The sequence below is a fragment of the Bombus terrestris genome, chromosome 6 (assembly GCF_910591885.1).
Source record: "Bombus terrestris chromosome 6, iyBomTerr1.2, whole genome shotgun sequence".
Taxonomy (NCBI): Eukaryota; Metazoa; Arthropoda; class Insecta; order Hymenoptera; family Apidae; genus Bombus; species Bombus terrestris.
In genome coordinates, this window is record NC_063274.1 from 505,681 (window position 1) to 531,548 (window position 25,868).

General features: G+C 44.4%; 1 protein-coding gene across 3 annotated transcripts; it reads left to right on the forward strand.

The window, feature by feature from the left end:
- The first annotated feature begins 2,103 nt into the window (after positions 1 to 2,103).
- LOC100644627 (heat shock protein beta-1) lies at positions 2,104 to 25,868 on the forward strand. 3 transcript variants are annotated; one of them, XM_003402929.4, is made up of 4 exons: positions 2,104 to 2,473; positions 12,407 to 12,523; positions 13,855 to 14,041; positions 24,069 to 25,868. In XM_003402929.4, the coding sequence occupies exons 1-4, from the start codon at positions 2,286 to 2,288 to the stop codon at positions 24,261 to 24,263; spliced, it is 687 nt and encodes a 228-aa protein (XP_003402977.1). In that variant the 5' UTR covers positions 2,104 to 2,285; the 3' UTR covers positions 24,264 to 25,868. The 3 variants fall into 3 exon arrangements, with proteins under 3 accessions (XP_003402977.1, XP_003402976.1, XP_012174748.1); XM_012319358.3 differs by lacking the exon at positions 2,104 to 2,473 and adding an exon at positions 6,675 to 6,854; XM_003402928.4 differs by lacking the exon at positions 12,407 to 12,523 and having other exon boundaries at positions 2,105 to 2,473.

Sequence of the window (25,868 nt, forward strand, 5' to 3'; positions counted from 1 at the left end):
AGCGTGATTCAGTCCTCCTACGTTTTCGTTCGTAGCTATAGCTATCGAGCAAATCGACCGCACTGCTCGTCACTCGATGGATCTCGAGAAAACATTCCACATAGTTTGATTCATAAGAGATCGTGGACGAGTGCGAAGCCGCAGGCAGGACTATTTATGAACAATAAGGAGGCGTCGTGACGCGTCGGTCCATTCAGTTCAGTGCGTGTGACGCGATGCAACGCGTGAAAATAGCGATCAGCATCATTTGCCTGCGTGATTTAACGCCACGAAAAAAAATATCACGTACTTCCACCAGACGTACACAGAAAGTTGCGTAGTAACCGCGGCCTTCGTGCCTCTCTGGTACGTCTGTTCAAATTAGAACACCTGAATGTTCACGCGTGATTAACAAGAATCTAGAAAGAACGAACGATCCGATACGAAATGCGAATGATCGTCACGCGCGATACGATTACGAGGCTCCATTTTATCTTCGAGGACTGAATTCTTTGCGTCAAATTTTATACCTACTTCAGCTATTAATAATAACTAAAAATAATAGCTATTAGAATAGCGAATTAGCGAATTTATACGGACGATTTAAATTTATATAACGCGAAATGAGTCATAGGTACAAAGTGACGCGAGATGATGTTTTGGCAACTGTTGAGAATAAAGACGAATTTGTTTCTTATACTTGAATAGGATTTTATACTAGGAATCCTAGTCCTTCTGTTCTTACGAAAATGGCTGGGAATATTTTACATCGCCTACCGCGTGTTAAAAATAATTGACGATATCTACAGCGATGTTACTTCCGTTATTTCAGGTACAAAAATTTAGCTTAGACTCATCGTGAAAGTTGCGTGGCTTTGTCGTAGATAATGGGAATAGATATCTGCCTTGCTCCTTAATTTTAAGCGGCCGTGAAACGTAACAAGCTGTGACAATAGATATTTGATGACAAGTGTGCAAAATATGTTCATCGGTAGAATGTCGTTAAGTACAGCTACTGCGTGCAGATCGAGCAAATTTACCACGAGACAAGACAAGACTGCATAACTGGGTCGACATGGTAATTGACGTCCTGACGCTTTTACAAGCATCGTTGACTTTGGAAAACCTCTTGATGCACCATGTAATTTAATTAGTCGATTAATATCGTGAAAATCGGATCATCCGCGAATATGCCAGGTTAACGCGTATAATTTTACGGCCGTGGCATAAATCGTTAAAAGGTCAATTCTATAACATTGCAAACGTAATAAATGACATTAAAAAAGTGTTTTTATATAACGACGACGAATCAAAATTTTTTAGAAATTCGATACCGATAGAAATAAAATCTTCTACGCGGATATACACATCTCCGATCTAAAGACAATCAATAAGGAAATGATCGTATGGTCACGTATTAGTCATCGTTTCTCGTATAAAACACAATCGTTCGAGCTATGTGCGAAATCATAACCTATAGACGCCCACCGATTCTTCTTAGATCACATATTTATTCAGAAACTTTGTACGTCGTGTGCACGTATGAATAACTCGCTACCTTACATGCTGGTTTATGTAGGAGATCCTGTTTTACTTGGAAAATATAAAACTTGAAATTCTAGTATTATATCGTAAAATAGGGCAACCAACCGTCACCTTGTTGCATGCGTGTTAAAGAAAAATTTCATACAACTTGCTGTTGTATCGATCAGTGCCCAAACGTTGTTTCTTAATAAACTAAAAAATATTTAATACTTTTCAAGGATACTTGATATTTTCTCCGCTCTTTCATTTTATTTATCAAACGTTTACGAATAACGGCTAAACGGACTAGATCTTGCGGAATAAATGCAATTCGGATAATTTATGTCGTAGCGAGGATTAGAAAATTGCTTTAAAATATTCGACGAGCGGTTGATTTGTATAATTTGCACTAGCTGAAGAGCGCACCTTTCGCAAAAAATCCCAAAGCAAAAGAAAATACACGTCGTTCGGATCTTCGTGAAATTTCGTTCCCAGTTTGGACCGCGTGCACAAACCCGAACACCTCCGGAACATACCGAGCGACGACGAACTCCCACGAATAGCCGAACGATTGCGTCGCGACTATTTAAGGAGCATTCGGTGAGCCGCGCTCATTCTTAGGCGAGACAACGTACAGAGCGGTTGTACGTGACCGAGAACAATATTTGCAATAATTAAAAACGATCGTTCGTGAGAGTAGTGCTTGTTGTTGATATACGAGCGAGCATCTCATTTAGTGGCTTTTGGTGTAGAGAGACACGAGTGTGAACGAAGCAGAAATCATGGCTGACAGTGGCATCAAGCGCAATATTCCTATCAAGCTCGGTGACTTCAGCGTGATCGACACCGAATTTTCCAACATACGGGAACGCTTCGACGCCGAGATGAGAAAGATGGAGGACGAGATGTCACGGTTCCGTAGCGAGTTGATGAATCGCGAAAGCAATAACTTCTTTAAGAGCACCACCAGGTATGTTGTTACCGAGACGCACCTAACCTTTTAACACGCGTACACTCGGCACGATTTCTCTTCTGTTCCTTCATTCCGATGAATTTCCGAGCTAAGATTCTTTTCAACCTTCTTACAATAATAAATGTTACGCGGCACATGAAATACGAATATTTACGAACGTGACTTTTGATACAAGTGGGAAAATATTTGAAACACGGATAGACGGAGATAAGATGACTATGGGATTGAAAATTAGTCCAGAAAAAGCTATCGTCAAAGAAGATCGTATTAATGTTATTTTAGGTAAAAGTACGACTATTGAAAGGCGTTAAATCGTGCGATCTAAAATGTACCGGAGTTTTAAGAAGAGATATATTTAAAATTTACTTGGATTTGAATTTACGTCTCGTTTCACGTCGATTACAGGACCGGTATTTATTTTTCATGGCGTTCTAGAAGCTCTTGTTTACATAGTCATCGTATCGAATACAAACGTGTCGTTCCTCCTTCCAGAAGAGCGATCAATATTACAATATATCATGAACGAAATTCATCGTAGAATAACGGTAAAGGAGAGGAGAGAATCGATGCCTGACGTTATTGAAATTAATTCGAGTGGCTTAACGCTGCAGAAACAAGAAGCATTAAAATGTCTTTATCCTCATTTTTGATCTCTTTCGTGTTCGCGATAGATAATGAGTTAAATCGATCGATGCTGCACTTTTGTTATAAAATGTTATTCTCATTAAAGACATACTCGACAGAATGATTGTCAGTTTAAACGCATTCGATTCGAGTCGTACGATCGAACGGTCGCAAAGTTGTTTTTCAAGTCGGCCGATAGAATCGATCAATTTTATCGTGGATCGGGTTACGGTAACAACGCGATACGATTTCGAATTTAGCCGGCCATGAAAACTCATCCGCGTGAGATATAAATTACGAACTCTGATTATATTTATTCGCTACTTTGTTGGAATTGGTTCGTGAAAGTGGAACGACGAACGCGGAAATGGATTGGTCGATGGTTCAGTGTCGAATTAACGGTGAACTCGTAAACCATAAACACTCAGTCCACGTCGTAAGATGTGCGACAATGTGCCAATAGCCGTCATTTAATTTTTTTCCATGGATCGATGTTTGCCCGGTTGCACAACAATGTGTTGATTTTTAGCGCGAATTAGCATAACGCTGTATTGGAGGTACCTCGCCTATCTGCGCATCTACCTGCTTTTGTTATACAGAGTGGTACAAAAGTAACGTAATCCTAAGTTTTGACGCTCGAACAAAGATGGCTAGAAAGGATAGATGTTATTCTTTGTAAAGTTCTATTGTATATATAGTTCTATATATTCTATATATTCTATATATGTATATGTATATATATGTATTCAAAGTTTCGATCGCGTTGCTTTCTGGTCATTTCGAAGAGAAATTCACGGAAGGCTTTCGTACACGAATTTCTCGAATAAGTGGCGAGAAAGCGCGCTGCTTTGACAGTTGTTTGATTCGTACACGTATACTGATTAGCGCGTGATAACGAAACGAAAGCGTAGTGTTGATCGCGGTAAGTGTAAATTAAGGTCGCGTCTCTGCCACTTTTTTTCATCAGTACACACGTACATATGTATATTCGTTTCACGTATTTCAGTAACGTATCCGCTATTTATAGAGGCTTCGTCAGTGCGTTCGCTATGAAGAACGCGCGAGGAGAACCCCCTCGATGTGCCTTTCTTGCTAGGGTATAAACGAAAAACAAACGATCTCGTTGGACGAAAATTTACACCTGGCCTTGGTGTACAGGCTATCCTGAAACACGCGGACAGTCGGGTCTCCTGACACTTTGAACGCTTCATTACGGACGTTTCTCGTTGTTTCTGGCGTATGGCGCATTTGAAATTCTAATCTCGGTGGAGAGCAACGCTGATTATTTCGAGCGATTGCTCGTTACGATGCTCGGCAAGCAAATATAGGGGAGGAAAATTACGATGTTGCTGGAAATTACGATATTTAAATTTAAGAAAAAATTCAAAGAATTACGATAAAATTTGTCCTTGCGACTATACGGTAGTAGCGTAATTCGCAATTCAACGTGTTTCGCGTACAGTTTTCAGTAATCCTTTATCGAATATTTGAACAAACGTTTCGGGCATCTCGTTGGGAAATTTTTGATATTTTGGTCTATCGGAGAACTGGTCGAATCTTCGGAACATTTACATCGGAATTCACGCAGAATAAATTGCGAATTCGCTGTGGATCGTGCGCCGAATGCGTGCCATGTGCCACAGTTTTTGCATGCCAACACCGCGAAAGCTGACAGTCGTGTTATTTTAATAGAAGGCCTGTTCGATCTTGGATATGCTTGCCCGCTACGCGTTCAACTTACTAATTATAGAAGCATCGTTCTAAATTTATTACTCGACTATTCGAAAATCAACATCTTCTAACATATAGGACTCGCGGTAGGAAATCGAATCATTTACCGAATCTGTTACAACCACTTGACGTTCCTTCTTCTCAAAGTATAAAGCAGTCGAACCCTACATCGAAACACGGGGAAAATGCAACGATAATATAGATGCGTAGGATGATAAGAAAAAAAGCATGCCAATTATATCGCACGAAGCTGTTCACCGTCTTTCACGTTCACAAATTTCGGAGGATTCTCGTTAGCCAGCCTGGGTAATGCGTTCTTGCTCCCTGTTCGGGGGAAGCCCGATCGACGGAAAATAACCACGACCAAAATTCCGCGGATTCCTCCTTGGCAAATGGGAATTTGGACCGTTTACCGCTAATTTCATCGTTTCTCAAACTTTATCGACGATCTCGCGCGTTTGCACGAAAACACTTTTCCGCCGGAGCTGATGTACATTTGGCTGAATTACTTGTTTTCACTAACTTTTTACATCCATTTGTTCCTCTCTGGTTCCTTTTTAACTGTTTTGTTTTTTCTTCTTTTTTCTTTTTCTCTTGAGTTTTTTTTAGGGGCGGTTTCACAAATGCCTTTGAACAAAGAGGCGTGGAATTTTATGCGCTCGTAAAACGAGGAATGGATTAAATAACCTTTTGCTCGCCGTCAAAATGGCATGCCAATGATTTAATTCGAAAAGTGCTTTCGATCGCGTGAGCGTAAAATTAGATTCGATCGGAAGATGAATATACGTACGTACAGTGGTATGTTCGTGCCTCGATTGCCTTCGATGCTTTGGACGAGGTGCTTTCATGAAATTAAGCAAGCCAAATAAAGCGCGTAAATCGTTGTTTTCTACACTTTTCTCCGTCGTGTAGCAGTCGGATCGTATAGCTCGGATCGCAAACGTATACGTACGAACGCGTTAAATAGAAATTACACGATATCCAATAACAGCCGATAATACCTGGAAATTGCGCGCAACGATCATTAGCCGATAGCGATTCTACAACGGCCGTTATAATTAAATCGAACGATGCGACGAGTTTTCGTGCGTCGATTATAATGGACGATTATGTAAACGCAGGTCGTGCGTCGGTCGTTAGTCGAAACTATACGTTGCGTAATAGGTGGTCGTTTAACGAGACCCATCGCACTGACAAAGAACACGCTCCTTCCTGTAATCTCGTTACACGTATATGTAGTTTATCGCGTCTGATCGCATCACGAAGAAACGTTCTTCTCGTTACCGAGAGATACTTTGCATTTTCGTTTCCTACATTTTGAAACAACCGATAGTCCGCGTTCGATGACAACGGCTACCGAGTTACGATCAGCCGAGATATTTGAAATTTCTTCGTGACAGATATTTGCGGAATCTTAACGCGACAACGATGTGCTTGGAAAACGCTTATGACGCACGTTCGCTAAGATTCTGTACTTTGTAATTAAAAGTGGTAACGTATCCTCGCGATAATCCAAAGACCATGGCAACACGATCCAATCTCGTGCCCTCTTCGTTTAAAGAGTGGTTAAAGCGAATCGTTGTTCTTTGGACTTTTAATTTTAAAACAAGCCAGGGAGAGAACGAGAGACGAAAAAAATGAAAACGCGTTCTGTTGGTAAGCGCGTGGTTTAACGAATCGTTAGAGCGAGTCGGTGTTGTCCGACCGGCAACGGCCGATCATTAGAGAGGATATAAGCGTCGGTTGCGTCAACGCGCATCCTTGACAGTGACACGGTGCATCGGTGTTCCCCACTCACAACCGTGTACTAAATTGTAATAGCAGCGTGCGGAAAAGGTGAGGAGCTTACGGCGATGGTACAACGTTTTGCGCAGTAATTTTCTGGTTCCGTGGCAGGCGACATAGCAAATCGTTTCTCTCTACCTTTTCGATCCGATTTACTGATTCACGAATCGACGCGGATCACCATGATCGTCGACCGGAATGCATATCCGCCGGATCACAAAACGGTGATCAAACTTCGGTAGGTGACCACGCATAAACGCAGCTTTGCATTTTGACGCCTATCGTTTGGCTTCCCTCCAGGACTCGTTCGTAAGCGCTCGCGTACTTTGTATGCTTTCATTTCGAATCTATCGGTTTTCGTCTTTGTTGCATTTTTCGTCTAGCTGCTTTTTCTATCGTAGCTGCTCCAGGCGCTCGTCGTGGTTCGGTTTGCAAGTACGATACCTATTAACTACTATGATCGATCATCGATCGTTTCAACGGTCATCTCTTTACGCTCTTTTCGATTTTCCAACGGCAATTCCTTTTGCGCTGTACGAAGCTACCGACGTTGCCGAATTTTCACGAGTTCCAACGAGCACGAAGTAGGTGCGAAACGAAGTAGGACCACGAAAGCGTCAGAAATCCATCAGAAGCTTTTAAAATAACGCGGAGAAGGTTGTCCATCAAGGTCTCCGTTGCTCCGTTGCGAACTTTATAAATCATCGAAGCAACGTGTCGAGAACACGTGGAAGGCGAGCAAGCCGCGCGTTCCTAAAATAGCGCTCGACAATCGCTCGAACGATCCTGTTTTCTAGAAAATTAGAAAATTTTCGAAACGTCCACCTACCGTTAAGACGTAGAATAAATATTTAGAAAAGTGCTGTACCGCGTAGCTTAAAAAATTCACCTCCAAGAAGGTTACCCTACTTTTTTTTTTTTTTCGACGTAATCAGGTTAGCGAGTGGGCAGCAGGTGCCCGGAATCGATGACAGATGATCGCGTCGCGGTCGGTCGATCCGTGGGAGGTGAATATGGACCATTACGAGTTACGAGGTCCGACGAGTCACGTGGTCAGTTGGTGACGTAATCGGTGCTCAGGGACGGCCTAGCCACAAATAGACAAGTATCGTTCGAAATAAATGTTGCCGCGAGCTTTCGAAAATGTTTTCTAATACGCGCGAGGGATGAATCAGCGCAGAGAACCGAGAGTCGATCGCTTATATCGCTTGCGAATTATAAAATCATCTACGACAGACCGTTCTGCTTTTTCATCCGTTTTGCTATCGGGACTCGAGGATCAAGGTACAGAAACAAGGAGCATAGGAAAAAGTATCGAGTGATCAGAGAACACGACGAAGCAATACGCTATCGATGGACAAGTTGCGAATTAAGAGCACAAGCACGCAATTGAAATTTACTGCGTTGTCGCAGAATCGGTTTCGTTACTGATCGGTGGACGTAATTAGTAGATGTAATTTCGTACGTTTAGCAATTTGGATAGCAATTTGGAACGAGCAAGAAGAGCGCAAGAGAAGAACCAGGCACGAGCTTCTAACGTAAAATCGTGCAAACGTAATCCAATCGTTGGGAAGAAAAGGAGCGGCGAAGCTTCCGACTTTTCGAAAACTAATTTCCCCTTAAATTTCCTTAAACAACTCGAAGATTTCTTGAAAGCTCGGAGCCACTTGCCAATCGTTCAAACAAATTCCCAGATCCTCTTTGATCCTAAGTAATTATTCGTGCAAGTTGTCGGAAATTTGAGTGGCGAGTTATTTATAGCATTGAACGTTGCATGAAATTAATTCGACCTAACGTTTCGTGGAAACGTACACGGCGTTCGATCCGCCGAACGCGTAGGATCCAAGATGTTGCGCGCGTGTAATCATCGCGGTAGAATTAATCGGCCGCGTAACGCATTTTCTATATGCATGTTGCCTGGTGCAGCGTGCCGAATCGATGTTCGAAACTTGGCTACTTACGTACGATCAGATCAACTTACGTTGATCGTAACGTTTCACAGTCCGTACGCGAGTTCCTCTTCGGAGAATTCCTTTGCCGCGATGCTTGGCTAATATGCACGCGTAACTCGTTAGGAAGACAACAACGAGGAAGTTGTTTGGCGATGCTACGGAGGCAAGCGATCGTATTCTGGCTGCGTAATTTTCCTTGGAATTTTTCGTTTCCATCGAATAAACGCGTCGTCGATAGTCGGATAGTACGCAGAGTACATACGTAACGTACGTATTCGTGTGGAATTTATCGATGGATATCTTGCACGCTTAATGCGATAAGCAGCGAAATAGCCAGCGATTTTTCGTTTCAAATCAGTCCTGCCCATTCGCTTTACTCGTCCCGCGGGAAATTTGTATGCGACGTGTACAGACTCGGAACGATCTATCGTTTCGTTTTCGCTTCTGTTGCTTGTGATCGAATTAACCGGTCGATTGGTCGACACAGTGCGCATGGTTTCGTAATGCGAAAACGTAATGAAAAAAGCAGTCGTTCTGTCGCATCACGGTGGATAGTTACACGATCGACGTTACGTGTATTTTTCTGTTACGGTATTTGCTAATGCCAGCGAATGTTGCAAACGCTTCCGTGCGTCATTCCGTACAGTCGGACGGCGATGATCGATCAAATTTTGGCAAGAATAATTTAAAAGAATTAAATGGATAGATTCCACTTGATAGGAAAAGTGACGTACAGTTGGTTCGACTTTGTCGGTGTTCGGTTCTTCGATTTACTCGCGGCCCGATCGATCGAGGCAAGGAGAAGGGAAATCGATTAACTTATTGGCAATCTCGGGCGCGCTAGTCATCGATCTTTTTTCAAGCAGTCTTTCTAGGCCAAGTACAAATCCATTTACATTCCATACTGAGAAATTTACGATCAACTCGTTGAATCCTTGCCAGGGATAAATCGGATGTCCTCTGTCTTATCTTTGTTCTTTGCGCGATAAAATTATAGTCGTCATTGAGCTCGATGCGTTAGAGATGGTACGCGGTAAACGAATCTTCTCCTATTCGACGAAACGAGCGAATCGAGCGAAAAGATCTTTGAAAATGCAGTCGAAGATGGAACGCGACAACTAGATGGAAAGTCGCGGTCGCGTTCGATCTCGAGTCGGTGACGTATCGCGTGGCCTTTCGAGCCAAACGATTCCGCGTTGGAGAGATCCTGCTCGGCACGGTTCGCCTCTCGTGACTTGCCACAACGAGATACGACCTTTCTCCTGCCAACTTCTCGGTACTTCGTCTCGTAGAACGCTTCCTGCGCGTTTTATACGTCTGAAAGACATTTTGACAGACATCGCGATCTTTTCGATACGAACCCGCTTTTGTTTCGCGCGAAACAGGTTTGCTAAAGGGAAACAGCTCTCTTTATTCCCCCTTACTTTGCTGACCGACCGCCACCGCCACCGCCACCGCCGCCATTCAACGAACCACCCATTAAATCTACCACTCCTCTTTACCTTTTTTGATCCCCTTTAACATCAGGTCGTCGAACGAGCTTTTTTCGCCATCGAGTTTAAGCCGCTTTCCGAGTTCAGACGCGAGACATCCAAGTTGGCGATCCATCGAATATTTCTTCGAATCCTACGAACGTGGATGGTCGAGGAAACGCTCGTACAACGCGGTACATAACGCGAAATGTAGAATCGTGCAGTTTCTACCGTTTCGCGAGTTATGTCGCGTGACAGGATACAGCGACATTTTCTTCCTGAAATCGTTACTTTATCGCAGACAATTTTGTTCTAAGAATAGAAGAGATTGGTCGTCGAACGTGTTCCGTATACGTATATCTGTTCGGTTGTTGTTTTCAAGCACGTTGGCTTTTTACGATAAAAATCTGAAAAAAACAAAACGTTATTTCCTAATACAGCTTAATGATACTTGTAATTTTTTATCAGCTAGATTTTCGAGACTGATATTGATTTCACGATCGTTACGAATCGTTCGCAAGATTTTCCATGGTCGCGATTTGATAAAAAATAATAAATTATCCGACAACAGCGACGCCAAAGAAACATTTCTGTTATTTGCGTACGTTGCGTTGAAACGAGTTCAAAGTTTCGCTTTACGCGTTCTTTCTCAGCCGTCCGTTCTATTCGACGAGACACGTTCGACTAAACGGCCAAAGAAGAGGCGAAGAAACGGCGAATAGCGAAAGCTCGACGAAACGACGGGACGACACGTACCGTTAAGAAGATTATTATTAAACTTTCTAAAACAGATATCCGTTTCACGTGCAAGGGTAGAGTACAGCGGAGGGCTAATTTTGAGGGCAATACGACGAGACGTTAGAGCCGTAGCGCGCTATTTTAGAAAGGTCCGCGGGTCGGCGACCTCCTCGAACAAGCGTACAGGACCCGTAACTTCCGGCTATCGGTTTTACGAGACTCGCATCGTACTGCCATTTAACCGTCGACGAAGCTGGATAAGTTGATTCGTGACGAGGCTCAACGGATTAGTTTAACGTCGATTCACCGAAGCGATTAGTGCGGCATCGATCGGTAACGAAGTTGGTTCGGAAATGGGACGAAACAACGGACGAAGCAAAAGAGCAGCTCGTATCTTCTTAATAGCAGCGTTAATTCGACGATTATTCGAGTACTGAAAAGTCGAGTCGAACAAAGTACCGATATATTCGAACGCGTTAAAAACGTTCGTGCGACGTTTTGTCTCGGCTCTCTTTTCTCAAGTACTCGGCCGCTTTTAACGATCGGACGTTCGAGTTTCTAGCGATACCTTTAGCTATACAAGTTGGTAAACGTTTCCTTTTTCTCTTACGAATGTACAGCGCGTTGCACGCAGCGCAAATTTCGTGGTCGAGATCTTTCCGCCAGGATGTAAACCGTGATCGGTTGCTGGCTCGCCAAAGTAATTTTTAATGGCTGATTGGCATGATGCGGATACTTGGTTTTAGCCTACCTAATTGCCGAATTGCCGAGTGATGTAACAGCGTGTAACCCGCAGAGACACGAAGCGTTAACGAATCGCATCAGCAGTTCCCAAAGAAGCGGTCTTCCTTGTTTACCTAGAATTCTACGATCGAGTAGTATGCGACCAATTTTCGCTCGAACAATTTTTGAATTTTATCGTTTCGAGGTTTCGTACAAATTTGGGAACCGCTAGGTAACGTTCGCAGCGTTGAGCAACGTGTTTTACATCGCTTTGCAACTTGAAGCACAGACGTTCTAAATAAGAGTGCCATCTATTTGGAGACACGCTGTAAACGGTTTTTCAAATAACCAGCGGAGATGTAACTTGCAGCGCTATTCTTACGCCTCTTTCGTATGTAAATACGGAACAATTTTATCCTGGGAATGGACCTTCTTTGGAACTCCTCTTGTACATACTGTTTCCTGGCGACAAACCGAGCCGGCTACTCTATTCTACTCTACTTTACTCTACTATTCCACGAACGTCCAGTTGTTTCCTTCGTTCTTCCGTTAAAGCTTAAAGCGCCAATTAAAGATACAACTTGAAAAGAAATGGCCAACCGTGTCTGCCGTCACCCCCCCCCACCCTTGTCTCTCGCTTATTTTAGCAACGATAACGACGATTATGATCGACCGGTGGAAGAACAAAGTTGCTATCGACGACGCCATTCGTTTGACGCCAGGAAACAGCGGAAATTTGTCGAAAGAGAAAAAAGACGAAAAATTGGCGGCGAGGAGAAACGCGGCTGTACGAAACTAACCACCGAAGTTAACAAAATATTAATGTCCCCTGTTCCCCCTTGCTCGACTTCTGTCTCGCCTTCCGATTGGCTCTCTGCATTGGCACGTTGGTGACTAACTCGAAGTCGACATCACACGAGCACCAGTGAACACCGAACCTCGACGACCTCGAAGACCGAAGGTTGGGACAAGGTCGACCCTGCAGCACCGCCAAAGCGGTCCGCATTCGACAGCTTCAAAAGGTGACGCTACTGTAAACACAGAGAAAAAACCAACGATTTCTCTCTCTCCTTTTTTTTTTCTTTTTCTTTTTTAACGTACGAATAGTTGTCTAGTCCCTGTTCTCCTTAGTAGAGGTTCGCCATTTTGTTTTCCATCTTTGCGTAAAAAACGCGAATCGGCGGCTTGCTGTTCGATGTAATTATACTCTTTCGTGGTATAATTCGTGGCGTTCGTTTTTTTCGTACTGGCTTCTTCCAGTAAAACAGGGAAAATGCGGTTAAATTTGAACGTATCGAATTAATATTGCCATGGCGGATGAGTATCCTTAAATTAATACGTTTCTCGCGAGGTTAACTCGATACTCGAGTCGCGTGAGAGCGTCGAATATCGAAAGTTGCCAGTTACTTGGCTGATCGTGCCAATAACGAACCTGTTGCTAACTTTGCTATCGACTGGCGGTTCAGCCTATCGATCGATGCAAACTTTTCGCCGTCGATATTAATTCTAAATACTCCGCCGCTGAAACTCGCTCGCCGAAATTGGCGTCGTCATCGAAACAGCTGGCTCGCGCGCTTGTCTCAAATTTTATTTCCATGTACGTACCATACTACTCCCCTGTACCTACTGTGTCTTTCTTCTACCGCTGTCTCACCGCTAACCGTAAGCCATCATCGGCAAGAAAACGCTGTACAAGGTAACGGGCACGAGACTGTTCACGTAGTTGCATTGGCAAACAATTAACCGCTTGGTGAACGAATTAACTCGAGTGCCGTGGTAGCGTGCGTAGTATGTTGCGTAACATTACCGTAACGATTGCTTTTGGCGAGGTTTGTCGCGTGTTTCGTGAAAGCAAAACGCCATCGTGACCGGCGAGCGTGTGCCACGCTATAGCGATCGAGTTTCTCGATCTGTCGCATCGTTAGTCAGAGTAGATGCGCACGATTTTAGTCGTGAGTCGTGAGTCAGTATCAGTGTTGTGTTTGCTATTGTTTCCTCCCTGTTGCATCGTCGCTATCGTCGCTATCATCGTAGGTAAGGCTCTGTTTCTCTCGAACTGTACACCACACCACCCAGGTCATCCGTAGGCGAACGAGTCTTCGTCGAGACGCGTTCCTTTGTCATTTGTATTGTTTTCGGTCGCAATCGCATCGTCGTCGACAACGCATATCTTTTTATGTCTTTCCTTTTTCATTTTTTACTTTTTTCTTTTTTTTTCATTTTTTCTTTTTTTTTTTTTTTTTTTTATTTACCTTTCTTCGTCATCCAAACGTTCACGATTGTACCGTGATAAAAGTTACAGAGACAAAGAACGTAACCGATAATGGACGATTCGTCGTGTTGTACCTTTCAGCACCACGACGCAGAGCACTCAAAACAGCAGTTCTCTGAGCCCGCAGCATGATTCGGCCTGGCTCGATGGCCTGAACAGCCCGCTCATCCAGGACGAAGGTGACAGCAAAATGCTGAAGCTCCGATTCGATGTCTCGCAGTACACGCCGGAGGAAATCGTTGTGAAGACCGTGGACAACAAGCTGCTGGTGAGTACCGTTTGCGTTCTTCTTCTCTGCGTCGATAGGGTGCCTCGTTGCGTTATCTCCTATTCGTTTCGTCGTGGAAAACGCGCAACCGTCCGGAGGTTTGCTATTGGGTCTTTCGCGTAAATTTATTTTCCTTCGTGGTTTATTTAAAAAGAGGCGTAGATAGCGATAAACTCGTACGATATTTCCAAGGTACGATGTACGGTTAAAAGTTTATTCGAAGAGACAGTATTTTACGTTCGGCTATCCGATATAAACGCAAAGTTACCTGTTACGTCCGCGACTCGTCGTGGTACGCGCATATTTTCCTCTCTAACGCCGTTGGTTGCACAACTTGGCAACCGCCGAATCTGGCCCGTTGTTTTATGCAATCGGCACCGTACGGCTAGATACGTACGTAGAACGTGACTGTGACTTCTCGACGAGTTGCGTCGAAAATCGATGGAACAACGCCGTGTTTCCAAGGCTCTTCTCGATAGATCATAGAGGATAATCTAACGAACGACGGTAAAGATGGGACTCTTGTTCGTTAAAGTTTATTTCGAACGCGACGAGAGAGGAAACGAGGACGGCGACGACGCGGCGACGCGAAATATCTCGCGCGCACGTCTGGCCAAGAATGGCGAACAGGAAGTGGCGGAGAATTTTTTTACGCCGGTTTACTCGCTTCTCTTTATGAACGATGTGGAACGTTGTAATTGCTCTTGTTACGTCACTTCCCGGCAGGAAGTCGGCTCCACCGGTGTTAACTGCCTGTAAGGGCAATTCTCGTTGCTTAAAACCGCGCCGCGCGTCTTCGTAATTAAGTCCGGCATCGCTCGCGTAGCGGCTAGCCAACCTCTTGGTTCGTCTATAGTTGCTGCTCGTTCGCTTCCCCTGGAATACGCGTAACGTGTACGCTCTTGAAAAATTGATTGGACGCGTATGTAAGAGAATTTATTTTTTGGCAGAAGGGCGGCAAAGGAGCAGCCTCTTTGTATTTTTTAAATCGATCAGGAACGACGCAGGCCGAGATACGTTCTATCTCGTTTGTTTATTGTTTCCGTCTTCTTTAACCTTCCTTTCTAACCAACCGAACGTTTGGCGACGCGATGTATACGTTTCTTACGCTGTCCAAATATTTACCTGTTCTCGCCGCTTCCATGTTCCACGGTTTTTCTATCGTTCACCCTTGCATACAGAAGAAGACGAAAGTGTACACTCGTGTCTAAGCGATCGATTTCGAAGAAACCGCGGAACAAGAAATACCGACTATCTCGAGTAAACAAGTTTCGCAAAGTACGCGAATGGTCTTTGGAATCGCGAACGGTAGAAAATTCGTCGCCTATCTACGACGAGAAAATTAAGAAGCGATAAGTAATTAGAAATCGACGAAAGCGTACGGATACTAAGGAACGGTAGGGTGCGTCTGGTCGGTCGATAAAACGTGATACGAAAGGAGATTTTCGATACGACGATAGGGTACTCGCAAGAAGAAGAAAAATTTACGCAGGAGGTTTGAACAGGAGTTGAGAATTTTCTCCGAAGCTCGTGCGCGCGTTCAAGTTTCTTCTCTCTGGCTGGCGTTCCCGTCGACCCGAACGGAAATAACTCGCACCAAAAATAAGTTTACGGCGCTCGTCACGCCGCGACGGCTTGGAATAACGTTGGGCCGTTATGAGCGCTCTATAGCGATCATTTTTTAACGATATGTCACTGCCGCTTTAACCTCGACTTTGGCTTTTCGAAAAATTCGAATTTCTTTCTATCGAAACTCGATAATCGTAGTAGAGGAATTACGCTTCTCTAAGATCCGATAAACGTTGGAATTTTTTACATCGACGAAAGTGGAAAGCGGCATGAAAGATTAGCTCAGCGCGAAAGGCGCACGAAGCTTTTCGAGGAACGCGGTGGAAAAATCGAATCCTACCGTTATGCAAACTGGGAAGGTAGGGTCGTTGCACCGTGATAGTCTGCCGGCGTGCGATGCAAGAAAGATCAAAGTAACGGAGGATCGCGTATACCGTGTAGTGTATACACCCACGAACAGGGACGGCTTTATTCCGATTTCCTCGCTAAACAGCTGGTCTGGCTCTGCTAAACGTCGACCCTCTGTTTTTTCACTCCTCGAATCTCGAAGCGAGACAATCACGGAGACGGCTGGTTATTAAGGCGCCAACGCGATTAACTTCTCTTTCCGTTTCCCCTTCTCTCTCTCTCTCTCCCTCTCTCTTTTTCTTTCCTCGTCAACTTTAGATTTAGAGATTCAGAGATCTTTTTCGATCGTTTTAAGAAGGAACCTCTCCGTATCGTTAATACCTTTAATCGCACTTTTCCAAAGCTTTCGAGTCCCGCATCGAGAACGCCAAAGCAACTAACTTTTCATACGTACGTCGAAACGATGCAACGATCGCGTTGCATAACGAAACAGGCTGCGAGTTGCTCGCGATCTTAGCCCATTACGCGTCTCTGGGACGCGCGGAGATGCTTTTTTCGGTAAAGAGCAACGAGCGTGAATCGGCGCCATCTTCCTTAACCGGTCCCGCTCGAAGGGGGCATTTTAAAGAGCGGCTGCCGTCTGGAAACAGGTTGACCGCGGTTTTATCGTGGTCAAGGTCTACCGTGAATTCAGGTCGACTCTGCTCGCGTATCACTGTCCTTAAAGGGCTGCTCCAAGGACGCGTTCCGAAGGATGAGCACCGGACCGAGCGAAGAATGCGATCTCTGCTTATTGTGTAGCAGGATCACGTCATGCTTGCTCGATAAAGTACGGCTCGTGCTCGGATAAATAGGAGCAGGGACCGGTTTATTCAGCGGTTTTGTTCGAACGAGGAACGCCACTCGGACGAAACGATTGCGAAACGCGTGGCGTGGCGTCGTTCGTTTGCCCGTTTCTGGCAACTGGATCGTCTCCCTCCCGACAAGAATAGACCCGATCGATCTTCCATAACCACCGATGTTGTTCGCTTTCGATCTGTAATACTCGATAATCTGTATAGATTCGACGCGGCTGTTGTTTCAGTGGCCGCGAACGCTGCTATGGGTGCTGGGATCCTTGTACCGAGCAAATCGTTTTCGCTTTACCATCCTAATTTGTCGAACGTTGCCTTCGGGATACGATGTGACCGAGGGGTTACTGATATCGGTGAATTCGAACTTGCTTATTTTTATCGGCCTTTTCCATTAAGCTGATAAAATGAAAACGCGAGACGAAAGAAAATTATCTAATCGAATCGGTCCCGTTTCTTAACGTCATTTCGAGAAACTGCCTTATTTCCAAAGATGCTAGTTGCATAATATCGTTGTAACAGAGTTCTTTCGAGCAATACGTTTTATCTTAGCGAACGAGAAGCTCGTTACGAAAGATGACACGGGCATGGTAATAAGAGTAACTGTAACGGTGCTAGAGCACGAAACAATTATTAATTACAGACGATTTTACGCTTGCGTAGAGTTTCAAGAAAACGTACGATCGAAGAAAGGTTTATATCGAAGCACGGCGAAACGATTCAACGAAGGTGTGCGATTATTTTTCACGACGTGCACTTTTATGGTGGACGCGCGTTGGTCGAAAATTTGGGTCGCTAACGAAGTTGTCGAGAAAACACGACCTTTGGTTTTTTCGGTCAAGGAGAGTGTGCCATTAGACAGCCCGGAAAGGAGTCTTGCGTTACACCGACGCTTTAATTGACTTTCGAAAGCTCGATGGTCGGCTCGAGAACGTCTCCCATTCTACGCGTTGCTGGTGTTCACGGGAAGAAGCAGAAGCGGGAACAATGTCAAAATTTTGATGGCTATATTTAGCTTCTGAGTCACGGCGACTTACTCGCGTTTCTGCACGTTCGAAATTTTAGATTCTTCGACGAAGTACCAAACGCCAACGTCGTGAAAATTTGCAAAATGCGCGTCAGAATCTTCGAAGATATTGGAAATTTACTATTTATCGTATTTATCGTAGGTTTATAATTAGGCCGCGTTTCTTTTCGCGGATTAAAGTTAATCGGACGATTGAGATCTAAGTAAAAATTTACCTCGTGCACGAAATATTACGACATTTCTTGTCGTAACGTTTTTGCGATTTTCTATAAACGCGTAAAGAACCACGGTCTATTTATAGCGAATAAGAGGAGTCTGTCGTTTTTTGCTCGATCAACTATATATTACCATTTCCTTTAGGAGAGATCTTGGATAACTTTCATCGAGATAGCGTGGAAGAAATCGTTACGAGATAGTCGAGTAATTAACGCGACGTTCGTGCTTTCGCAGTCTCTGGTTCCACTACTCCTCGTTGTAATACGTATAGTTGTGGAAAATGTTCGCTTCCGGAACATGCAAGATCGGAGAGATTCGATCGAGAATTCGCATCCGAGTCGAGTCGTTAGAGCGAGTTGGTCGTCGTTTGCGTAATCCTCGCGGATCCGGTAAGACGATCCTCGCGTTGGAAAGCTTAGATCCGTGGCAGAATCGAGTTACCAGTTACCAGCCGCGTCCATCGGCGTCTCCCTTCGCCTTGCCATTTCTCCCAGGTTACCCTCTGTCTAGGATTACCTGCGGCTTCGCTGCTCCTTCGCTTTTCGTCTTTTACGGCCAGCAGCCCGATCGATATCGCCACCAACTCCAGCAACACCGAACAGAGCAACGCCAGACACGCCGGAACACGTTTTTCGCTCTTCCCTGGCTCTGTGCTCGGCGCATCGATTCGCTGGGTCGCCGGTCCGCGTCTATCGAATGCTCCCAAGTATCTTTGAAAATCTTTGCGTAATACGTATAATCGAAGGGTTCGCAGACGGACAGAAAGTTAAACGTTGAAACGCGTTGCTGAAAGTTTTCCAGTCTCTCGATCGTTCGTAGTCGAATAATTATTTTCTACGAATCTTCTGTCAGATCTCGAAATCGTGTATCACCAAAGGTTCGATTCATTTCCTACATCTTTACCTGTTTCAAATGTTCGATTGTTCGTCCGTCCAGACTGTTTAATTTCCTAGAAAGCGTATGTCGCTTCCTTCGAAGCCAAACTCCAACTTGAATTAAGGAGCGGATTAAACGACCGACTCTGTCTTCTTTGTTCTACGAACAAGAAAGTCGAGGTGAAAGCGTCGCTCGAATAACGTTATGGTCGTGCATCTCGTAATTGTATTAAATTAACGAAAGACGGAGTAACTCGAGCTGCTGTCCAGAGGAAATTTTCTTTTCGTTGTAACGTTGTAACCTTGTAACCTTGTAACGTTGTAACGTTAAGGACGCCGAGTGACCGTTACCGTTAAACCTATCGATCTTAGAATGTGCGGTGCGCGCGACGTTGTAACACGGTCGTTGTTAATAGCGAAGCTACGCACGCTGTTACGTTTGTCCGTATGTTACGTATCTGTATATACGTTTTGTTACAGGCGATTCGATGAAAATTCGTTAATTTCTTCGCTATAACGCCGCTATAATTTCCGAAGCTCTCTTCTTCTTTTCATAAATTTCCTCCGATCGAAGAAGGCTGAAAAGGCAAAGCGCTACAACTTATCTCCGATTATGGAATTATGGCGATAGCCGGTTTCCGCGCGAGCGGCTAATCGGCGTGGAGGTTGAGACCACCGGTACTTTCACGCTCGCTCCGTGTGACGAGCGTTCGAGTTTCCAGGCCGATCTTCCGGCTCTAGAGCGACGGTCGTGTTATTATCGCCGCAATCTCCTCCATTTGCGCGTATATCCCGTGTCTCGCGCGTGTCCTCGACGAATCTTTGCCTCCTTCCGACCATATCCGTTCTTCTTCTTTTCTTTTCTCTCCTCTGTCGTTACCCCCGTGTTTGTAGCTTGTAGAAGAAGACGAACTGGTTCCCCATCGGTGGCCTGCGAGTCTTCGCTTTCTCGCACCATTTGTTCCATCGAAACAGCTCTTGCCCGCGCAAGCTGTAGGCATCGTGGTCGACGCCGTTCTACCGCTTAAGGGAAACAAGAGCAATTCAGCGTATACGATTTTAGAAAGTGGCAACGGCGTGACAAAGGTGGATATTTTATAACCCATCTCGATTATTTCTCTCGAATGGAGTAAGAAATATGTATCCGATTCGAACGACTAGTAGAGCGATATTCGCTCGTCTAGCGGCATCTTCGATCGATGAAACGCGATCTCTCTCGAACGAGTTGCGTAACGACGCGTATCGACGAGGCGTTCGATCCGCTAGACCTTCCTCGACTTCTCGCAAGGTTAAGGCCGGGTTATTTGGTTCGTTGGCAGGAGGAGAACGCGCGGACAGATCGAATTGGTCCAAGAACGAGAGCACCGCGTCACACGAAACCTCGACATCTCCTCGACATCGCCTCGACATAGCCTCGACTCGAGCCGAAGCGCAGCTCGTTAACTCGGTGCGCGTAACGCAATTAACGTGACCAACCTCGCCCACCCTCTCGAGCGAGCGTTCCTGTTCGCGGGTGCGGTCAGACGTACTTTGCGCTTGCATTTTTCCACGCCGAACCCACAGAGGTACTCGAAGCGTATCCCTTTGTGCGCGTACGCGTGTGCAACGCCTCTGCCCGTTAAAATACAACTTGGACCTTTACGTCTGTACGTAAACGCGTACGTTGTCGCTCGGCTTTTCGAACCGTTTGGATACGTTAAGGAAATTTTACGTTAAAAGAGTAGAAGACTATTTAATCAAGTACCCGTAGGTAAAGTAAAACGAATTAATCGATCGATGCGATTGACGGCAGAGTTAGGTTCGAATACTGATGCGAAAAATAAGACGAAAGGCCAAGTTCGATGTTACGTAAATGTTGGAGTATAGAATTGTCAGCCACGGAAATAAAAATATACGATGTACGTCGGAGGGAGAATCGTAATCGCGTACTTTGTTTACCGCGATACGAGTGCCCGAGGTCGTTGCAACCAAAGCGATCTACTTACGGGTTAAGGAGAACGACCCGACGGCGTTGGCGATGCAAGCGAGTAAAAGTTTTTCGGAAAACTTTCTTTCGCGTGTTTGGATGCCGGAGAACGCCGTTGCCTAATGCGTACTCGCTTATTCCCTTGCTTTTTCCTAACGTCGCGTACAGAGGCATTGTTCGCTTTTCACGTTTCCATCTCGATCGGTACTGCGAAACGACGCGCGATCGATATTAAATCGATATGTATCAAATTGAATATAAAATTACGACGAATAAGGTTATTTCGAATTCTACCCTATTATTACTCGAACTAGGTAAAAATGAAAGAAAAGCGCAACGTGGTTCGTTACAAAAATCGATGATGTACGAGAGAAGAAGGATGCAGGAGGAGGTAATTGCTCGATACAGGAGATAAATCGCGCGAGCGTGTAACAGTACCTAAATACGTCGATGACGCAGTCTGTATCGGTTCTCTATCGTGACGTAACGCGCTAATAAGATTCATTTATACGAAAACCCGTAAGAAATGGCCTGTCGTGGCACGATATTTACATGACCGGTGCTCCAACACGGTTATTCGACGCTACACGGCTGCCTGATGCAACGTCTATTTTTAACGCGTCCGTCAGACCTATTAGCTACCGGCTAGCTGCTGTCCGATTTTACAAATCGACGAGAACGGATATAGGTAAACGCGTTGATTTCTGGTAATACGATCCTCCGAATGATTCGAACTTTTCATTCAGGCGAATAATTAAACGATACGATCGATTAAATCATTTTTTCCCTCGTTTCGTCGTTCGTACCTGGGAGATTAGTAACTTTTTTGAAATTTGTAGAAAAGATTCACTCGTTTCTTACGTTCCGGGCCGAAACTATTCGTCCCTTCGCGTTCTACCGCGATAATTTCAGAAAATTCAGTTGTCCTTACGTTCAAAGCCATCGACGTTTGAAAAACTTTCGTAGTATAACGTTATCGTCGTACGTTCGACGAGTGCTGATCGAGACCTCTGACACTGTCAGTCGTTATCCAAGAATGCGCGAGTCTCTCTCTCTCTTCTTCGCCTCGAGTTTTCCACCGAGATACAGACTTATTTTCGCTCGCGTTTCTCCCGAACGGTAAATCGCACCGTGTATAGCTGCTATATCGGAGCGGAGTTGATGGACGGTATCCGAAAATCGTTTCGCGACACAGAAGGAATAACGACGAAAGCGGTCACGCGATCCTGCCGAGTTCCGCAAACTCGTACATCTCTCGATGAAAGAAACTAGATAGGTAACGTATACCCCGCGTACTTCGCGTAAATCGTAAATACCTGGTTGTTGCTGGCACTGACGCTAGATTCTCGAGTTGGAATACCTAAAATTAGTCGGCATATTTCCTACACGCATCATCGAGCGATACGCGTCTCTTCCTACGCTAAAGAGGCAACGAGCGTCGCGCGTCGAGAAAAATCATTCCTACGCAGAAACTACGCAGGTATCGGATATCGTTGGACGATCGTTGGCTCGATCGCCAAAGCGATGGCGAAACGTTGGCAATGGGCGGTGCGAACGCGAATACGTAGGTACGTACGTACTTGGCAAAAGTACCTTTGAGTTGTCGTTACAGGTGGCACGGCATGCTTCTCGGATCGTCGGTGGCAACGAAGCTCGAAAACCGCTCCGATCGTTGACCAACGAGAAGAACAGAAAGATATCGGCAAGAAATCGTGACCGAGTTATATCGCGTTTCGTTGATCGATCGTTGATTCTACGTGGTTATTCGCTAAGCACGTATCCGCTGACCTAGAAACATCCATCGTTACGAACGAATTTTTATTTGTTCGCGTGAACCTTCGCGTCCGTGGATCGATCGCTACGTCCGTGACGGGACGAATCTTTGGCGTCCCGATGTCGCGAATCGCGTTGCATATCGAACGACGTTCGCGTTGCTCGTATCCGACGATAGCGGCCAATGGATAAAGCGAAGATGGTTAGTCCGCGATAAGAAGCTGCAATTTGGAACCATGTTTCTCGCGACTTTGCTCTCAAAACCGATTGGAGCACGATTGATTAAATTTTCTCGTATACCGTTCTAAGAAGTTAGCCATCGAGAAAAGTCGACGCAATTTTCTAAATATCGATTTGTAGACGCGTGTGGATACGGAGGTGGAATTCGTGGCGCCCTTCGGCCGTTATTCCCATCCCCGCTTATTATTTTACCCTCGATTCCTTCCTTTTTCCACCCTTTGCACGCCACCTTCGTTTTATCGCGAGTCTCGATCGGTAGCAGCGACCGGCCAATGAGAGTCGCGAAACGTCCATGTATTCCGACTTTATCGTCGTCCCCTTCCCTAACCTACTTTCTCCAGGCGCGTCCATATTACGAGACACGCAACCTCTGTCTTTTTTACCCTCGATAGCTCGAAGAGGGAAGCTCGCCCTTTCCGCTTCCGAACACGCCATGCGACGAAGACTCTGAATTATTCAACGGGCAATTGTTTGCCTACGAGCTTCGAAAATAACGTTTACGGATTTGATATTTTCGCATTATACGGCAGAGAAGCTAAAGTTGAAAATTTCTGCCGTGATACGTACCTAGTAAGTCGCACGTACGTGTCTACGATAAGATACGATCGATTTTGAAAAGCGAGCACGTTTCTCTCCTATATGTTAGACAATGCGCTAAACTATATGGTAGACGAGATAAATATCGAAAGTTAGTTAGTCAGTTAGTTAGTTAGTTGGTACGCGTCAACGTTATCTCGCTTTTAACCCTTTACATTTTGAACGGATAACAGCGTTTGAATAAAATATCTTGCCAAAACTACCCTCGTGCGTTCCGTGTTATCGCATCCGTTGACCAACGGGCGGAGCGACGTTGGTCGTTTTTAGCATGCAGCTCGCGTGATCGCAGAAATGGGTCTGTCCTAGCTGATTTATTAATACGAACGCGCTTAATCGAACCGACGACCTGAATTCTTGGCCTTCTCTTGGCTTATGCGCGCTACAAAATCGATGGATTTCCCGGAAAAATGGATGTCGGTCGATTCGCTTATACTAAAATATTTTTCGTCCGTAAGGCAACAAAAGAAAAGAAACTACGAGCAAAGATAGTAGAACACGAGGAGCATGTATATCGAAGAAAATTGTTACTTTTTAAATCGCCTAATTTTCATTTTCTCGTGTCCAGGTCCACGCGAAACACGAGGAGAAGACAGAGAGCAAATCGGTGTACAGGGAGTACAACCGTGAATTCCTACTGCCTAAGGGAACCAACCCCGAGAGTATCAAGTCTTCGCTGAGCAAGGACGGCGTGCTCACCGTCGAGGCTCCGCTTCCGGCGATCGGCACAGGCGAGAAGCTTATCCCGATCGCGCACCAGTAGACACCCGACGACCGGACGAATACACGACGAAACGGTTCTTAAAACTCCCTTCGAAATTCCATGATTCGTGTGTCCGTCAGATCGCTCCCTTCCTGCCCTTTCCATCGATTCCCGATGCGTCCATTTCTCTCTTCCATTCTTTCCTCTTATCCCTTCCTCTTTTGCTTTTTCTCCGTTTTCTTTTCTCTCCGCTATTTCGCTGTGAACTTTCTTTCCGTTTCCTTCTTCGCCGTTTACTCGAACGATTTACTCCGTTCTTCCCTCTTAAATCGAATAAATTCTATGCTTTTTTCAGTTTCCCCGCCCCGCCCACGCCTCTTCTTTTATTTTTCTTCGTTTCCTGATTGAAAAACCATCGAGATTCTACATTCGGTGTTCAAATTTCGAGACAAAACATGTGACAAATTACGAGTACGAAACGTGAACTAACGGGAAAGCAAGGTTCGCAGCGAAACACGCTTACTTACACGCGCGATTTTGAAACGTAGTTTTTCACTCGAGTCTCGAATATGGCACGAGAAAGCGTATTTCTCTTCGAGGAAACAAAACGAAAACGTTCGTTCTAATTAACTGTTTTACATCGAATGATAAAAAGTATCGAAAATTTTGCCCCTTTTCACGAATTTCTTGAAACTGTTACTATCTGATTTGACCAAGAACGAATGTAACTTGAAAGAGCTACGTAGAAAACGAGATAATCGAACGTCAATGAGACACGAATCCTTTATTCGGAGGCTGTAGAATGTAACGAGCGCATTCGACGTCCATCAAACGAACCGCCTAATTTTGTATAAAAAAAAAAAAATTACTGTATAGGTGTTTGATATGCAGTGTCTTTTTTGATCAGCTTTTTGTCGCTTTGATACACACACACACACACACACGTGTGTTTATAGGATTGCTATCGATCGATGGTAACTCTAACCAGCTGGGAATCGATCGGTAAAATCAGCATCGAAGATCGTAGTTCGTTATGATCAACGAAAAGAAGAATACATATATTATATATAAATATATATATTTATATATATATATTTAACGATTGTAATGTTAAGATATAAGCGACGCGTAGACGTCGTGCAACGTATAGGAAATCAAAGATATTTGATAAGTTGTTATTCTTCCTTTTGGTACCTACCGACTTTCTCGACGCTTTGATATGACACTTTCTTTTACAAAGTACGTAACACTTTTTTCTCGAAAACACGCATTGCCTTTAATCAAAGAAAGATAGAACACGAGGTTTATAACTCTTGATAGATCGTGATTCGTGAGAGGCACGAATTAGGAATAAAAATCATTTTTGAAATTTCGAAAACTGTACATCGCAAGGTTTATCGAATGAAAAGTTTCGATCATCTGTAAAACGATAACTTACGTATGTGTTAGTTTTTAGGTGTACTACGTTAAAAGACTATAACACGAGGATGCTTAAACTATGTTAAGCATTGTAATGATTATTATTATTATTATTATTATTATTATATTATATTATATTATATTATTATTATTTATGAATATTTTACTACTATCGAGATACGTATGATGTTTAAAAGGTAATGCGAACTATGTGGAAGTTTAAATAAAGATAAACTTTAAAAGAGA